Here is a 5712-nt window from a genome sequence, read left to right on the forward strand (position 1 = left end):
TGAATAACTTTAGAAAATAGCATTTCTTGCAGCCACATAAGTTACACGAATTGTATCACCTAAATCCTCTCCTGTTTTATATTTGGGTGTATTCACAACATATGACATAAATGCCGAAACAACAAAATACAGGTAAATCCAAATCAATTATACAATGCTCTTTTACATTAAATTTTCTAATAATTTGTTTAATTTTACTTAGCTCAATAAGATGGTTTTGTACATAATTAAAACTAAACCCATATATATTTTTTTTTATCAAACATCGCAAGAATAGAGAAGCTTGTAAGTCAACTAGTTTAGGCTTTCTAACCTAAAAGGGTTTAATTGTCGTATCCTATCAAAAACTATAATAATCCCGTCACCTAAAGATAAAGTGATTCTACAATCTATAGTATTCCTATATTTAGTCGAAGCAGGATCTATCGCCGTTATAAGAATACTTGATCATGGCGTATCTCACTTCCACATAAGTTTCTATAATCCATTAATATTAATTATTATAATCTTAATTCAGGGTAGTATGATTTTTTCAAGAAGTAATTTACAAGCTTTGGGGTTTGGTCTGGAAATCCTAGACCTGTCTCATACAAGGGTTGTCCCCAGGAGTATATTTGGGACGGGCTGGGTTTCTGGATTTTTTTTTTTTTTTTTTTTTGCAAAAAAAATCCAAAATGAGAAAAAAAGATTGAAATATTAAATTCTTTGAAAAATTATTTCAAATATTAAATTTTTTGAAAAAAAAAATTTAAAAACCAATAGTAATTCACCAAGAATTAAATTTTTTGGGAAAAAAATTTCAATAATCTACAGCAATTCTCAAAAAAATTTAATTTTTGAAAAAAAATTCAAAATATCAAATTTTTTGGACACAAAATTCCAAAATCTACAGCTATTCACAAAAAAAAATGCAAAAGTTAATTCTTTTTCAAATTTCAAACATTAAATTTTTTGGAGAAAAATTTCAAAAATCCATAGCTATTCACAAGAATTCCGATCGAAGAAGGCTGGAGTCTCGATCTGAAGGAACACTTGGGTAAAGTTGCTAATGTGATAGCTGCCACCACCACCTGTCCCCGTAAATAGCCTTGGCCCAAGGGAGCACTTTGTCTTTCAAGTATTGGCAGTACGTCTCGGAGTTAAGCCTCTCGTGGTCTTTCAAGAAGATGAGATCACATTACTGACCGTCGGACGCAACAACAGCCAGGACGTGGAGGTTGGCAAAGTGCCGTTCCTTACCCACATGCACCACGTCATCATCCCTGGCACCGAGAGACTCCGCCAGATAAAATCCGGTGTCGTTGGCCACTATCTTGCCTAGGCTGAAGGGTGTCTCATCACTGAACAAAATGACGACATCGGCTGTCTTTTTCTTAAGCTTGTTGAGAAGAATTTTCGACCTTGCGAGGCGTTTTTCCTTGTCTACAGGCTTGAGGGATTCACTAAGGGTTCTCTGGTAGACCTTAAGGCCAAGATCTTCCTTAACTAGCCGGTCCATGGTCCTTCTGCTGACGGTGACCTTGCCTCTCTTGTCCTCGACAGACTTTTTCAGTGGGAGTTTTTCCCCGCGTGGAAAGTTCCAAAATTGCGACTCGACGTCTCTCCATATTATCGGCTGTTGGTTCACTGTTCCTATTTAGATTTTTATGGAGCTTTGTTTATAACTAGTCAAGACCCTTGCCTCGAAGTATAAACCGGTTTCAACTCAATAAAATCACGAATATGTGCATGGCGTAAAATCTAAAGGAGTGTTCAGTTTTAGACGCGCCCACCTGTTCATAGCTACTCGTTTCTATGATATGAAACGTGATCACAGCTAAGCTGCTCTTTTTCAAACACTCTTCAAATAGTTAGGATTACCACATTGTTTTTCGATTTCTTTTTTTAGCATACCAACAAGTAATATTTTCCACTACAAAAACAGTTAAAAAAAATCTAAATCAAAACAAAATATTATTTATCGAGTAAGGAATTTAGAGAAAAGATGATCACTTTGGAGTTTTTATATTATTTGTATTTGAAACAGACAAAACTTCTTTATTCATCTGGTAACATTGATTTATACAGTATGTATGTATGTACATATTATAATATGTATTTATATATATAAATTCCACACAAAGATGACGGAACATGAGAGTTATTAGTAGATTGAAAGTAATAATAATCATTATTTGATTATTAAAATAAACAACATTGATATTCATATATTAAGTATATAAAGATTTCACGAAGATGTATTTTGTGTATAAATTACAAAGTATGTTTATAGCACCACCAAAAATAAAACCAAGCAGGAAACAAAAATTTGTAGGGAAAAAACAACCAACAACAAAAATATATTGCATTTTTCAATAAAATTTCATATAATATGTATATAATATATAGAATCGAGAAGCGCAGAAAGGGGGGTGATGATTGTTTGGGGTTTTTATTTTTTTAGAGAAAAGATTTTAATTAATTAATTATTTCATAATAGGACAAAAGGAGGAAACAAATAATTTTAATTCAATTAATCTGACAATTTCCTTTTTCGTTATAAAAGCTGGACATAATGTTGTGTTTTATCAAAGAGAAAAAAGAGTAATGGCTGTTTGTATTTAGATCGATTATGTGAAAAAACTGAAAACTAACAAATTATTGAAATAATAATAATTACGTAAATTTCCCGTCTTTCAAAGTGTCAAAACTGCATATTCCATGTAACATTAGAAAACTTCCTCAGCTGAGTTGTGTACTAATGTAATTGTCAAAATAAAGAGGAAAAATTGCAAGCACTTTTATGTAATTTATAACAAAATCGTTTTACATGTTTAGTAAGAACTGCTAATATTTGATATTAAGAAAACAAAAAAGAAACAAAGATTGAATTGAATAATGTATAATAAAATATGTATAAGTAAAGAAAAGAAAAAAAAAAACTAAGCAAAAAAAAAAACAAGTTGTTCCATTTACTTCTTTTTCCATAAAGGAAGTGGGATATGGTCAACCACTCAAAAGTATTTAAAAATAAATTTTAAACCTAAAATTTCTCAATGTGAGAAGTTTGAAAGAAATCAAAATCAATATACATTTGCTATATGTATGTATATTGTGTAATTTCTAAATTTAGCAATGGTAATAATACATGTTTACTTGCTTAACTGAAATCAAGGCAGCTTAGGTCATTGTGCTGTGAAAAGGAAGAAATCATAAGGAGTAATGAAGGTTGGTAAGAAGTGAGTGAGAGAGTGAATGATTGGAAGACGGAACAAATAAATCACTGAGAACTAACTGATGGATCGTCATTTACCTCAGCTGCAAGGACCTTAGCTTCAATAAGTTTTCCTTCAAGCAGAGACATTTGAGCATCAAAGAGTGATAGTTCATCCTCATTTTTATAATTAGAGTTTTCTTGCATCTCTTGCTCAACAACCTCCACTAGGGCACTCGTTGCAACTTTGATGTATTTTTCAGACTTTTCTAGATCGACGTCTAGTGCTTTAATCCGCTGGGATAGGGCTGAAACTTCTCCATCCACACGGCGTAGTTGAGAACGCATAATATTATGAAGCTCGTTTTTGATGACATTAAACTTCATCATCGTGTCCGAACCAAACATTGCAGAACCAAAAGCAAGTCCTGGATAGTCTGCACATCGATTTTTACGTCGCTCTTCTTTTTGTTTCTCTTGGGTCTCTTCTGTTCGAACGGACGTACAACGAAGACGACTCAACTCCACTGTTTCCTCATCATCATCATCCGGAGATGATTTTTCAGATGAAGGAGGAGGCTGGAGATTCAATTTATCTTTTATTTCAGGTGGTGGTGGATGGAGTTTTTGCTTTTCGATCTTTGTATTTGTCGTAGTTGTTACTGTAGAATGCTTTGATGGAGGTGATGGTTGAGTAGGGGCTGATGATTTAGAAGAAGTAGAAACAGATGATGGAGATTCAATGATTTCAGACTTTGGTCGTTTGGGTAGGCTATTGGGTCTTCTCAATGGTGTTACAGCACCGGAATGTCGCCGGAGTCCCCCCACACTCCGGCGATTGACTTCCATGACAGTTCCTGAAGAGGAAGGATTCATTTGACTTGTGTTTTAATTAAGGAGCACCTGAAAGAAAGAAGAGAGTCCAGATTTTAGATTAATTGAAATATTCAATACAAAATATATGTACATAATTAAAACAAGCAAAATCAAGGCAATTAATTTTGTCATGTGCACTATAGAGCGTTTTCAAGTTTTATAACAATAATTTATTTGTTTTTTTCATAAATATTAGTGAACTAATGGATCTTAAAATGGACCAACAAATAAAAGGACTTAAATCTAACTACCTTTCAAAATTTTATCGCTCTTATGTCTAGTTTCTTATATATCATATCGTAAAATATATTATAAATATGTTATTACATCGTTATAAAATCTTATTTTCATATTGTAAACAACCAATTAACTATTATAATAGAAAGAATAAGATATTCTCTAATTATCCTACTTTTCTCGTCCCTAATAGATCCAAAATAATATTAATAATATGAATATATCCATTTTATAGGGATTTTAAGTACAAATTATTCTATTGTATTTCAAATATCAGTGTTTATCATTCCCATCAAGTAGTACTCAATGTAGCTGTTAAGTCTATTAATATTCATAGAGCCATTTGATGAGTTTCTACCAATATTTATTGAAAATTTGTGCATTATATCCAGTGAAAATATCAAGTTTGAGCCCCTAGACGGTGTTTCCTTCAATTATGATGAAATTTATGACATGAGTGAAAAGGTTCTGAATGGCTGAGTCTGAATTACGGAGTTAGAAGGAAATGGAAAATCAATAATTAAGGGAGTCAACATTCAAATAGATAAAACAGTGAAAATTAGGATTGAAAATGACTAATTAGCTTAATTAATCCATTAATACAGCAATTAGGTATGAAAGGATTGAATGGGAAAGGAATTGGTGGATGATCATTCCAAATTCCGAAGAGGAGAGTGATTGACAATTGCCAATTGGGTCTCTTTTTTCTTAAGGATCAGAAATTTCCAAAAGTCACTTCTTGGCCATAGAATAACGAACATTCCACCTTGACAAGCGATCCAGTTGTGTTATTATTATTCCCTATCTCACTATTAAAACTAACTTTTTCCCTAGCCTACTCAAATCATTACCTTCGGGTTTCAGGGATCTTGGCTCATTTCTCTTCCAAAAAAACCTGCAATGTTTTTTAACAAATATTTTTTTTCTATTAGTATCTTCTTCTTTTTCTTCCTTTTTCTTCTTCTTCATTTTGATTCCTACTCTAGTTATTATAAAACAAAGTAGTAATACGAAGGTCACGTGATCAATATTTGTACAAGATAATGGTCGTAGCGACACTTTTAATCTTCCGCTAGGAGCGTTGAATGTTATTCCATAAATAACTACACAGCTTTCATGAATTAACAAGGTAAGTTCTGCGAGAGGTGGAAAAAGTAATACTCGGGATAAGGAAAAATGCTAAAGTGACGTCATTTGTGGTATCATAAAAAGCGTCACCTTGCGTGAAAAAAGTATAACTCCGTAACCGAATATCTGCCCAAGCTAATAGACGAGTTTGCTACTTTGTTTTAATGCTTTACCCATTACAACACCTTTAAACGCATAGGTACCAAATGTGCTACTCCTTCACGGCCCTTTACTCCCTTTTCTTCCATCATCTTATCAGTCATCGCATCCCCTTTAAA

At 32.8% G+C, this 5712-nt stretch overlaps 1 protein-coding gene across 1 annotated transcript; it reads right to left on the reverse strand.

Annotated features, from left to right (window-relative positions):
* Positions 1-1992: 1992 nt before the first annotated feature.
* On the reverse strand, positions 1993-5492 carry LOC121117838 (uncharacterized). The gene is made up of 2 exons (XM_040712347.2): positions 5158-5492; positions 1993-4096 (listed from the first exon to the last, which is right to left on the reverse strand). Exon 2 carries the CDS (start codon positions 4067-4069, stop codon positions 3260-3262), a length of 810 nt encoding a protein of 269 aa, XP_040568281.1. The 5' UTR covers positions 4070-4096; positions 5158-5492; the 3' UTR covers positions 1993-3259.
* Positions 5493-5712: the final 220 nt, after the last annotated feature.

This window comes from Lepeophtheirus salmonis, chromosome 5 (genome assembly GCF_016086655.4).
Source record: "Lepeophtheirus salmonis chromosome 5, UVic_Lsal_1.4, whole genome shotgun sequence".
Taxonomy (NCBI): domain Eukaryota; kingdom Metazoa; phylum Arthropoda; class Copepoda; order Siphonostomatoida; family Caligidae; genus Lepeophtheirus; species Lepeophtheirus salmonis.

Coding starts and splice junctions, on each gene's coding strand:
- LOC121117838 (XM_040712347.2), bottom strand. CDS start 4,069: ATGAATCCTTCCTCTTCAGGAACTGTCATGGAAGTCAATCGCCGGAGT.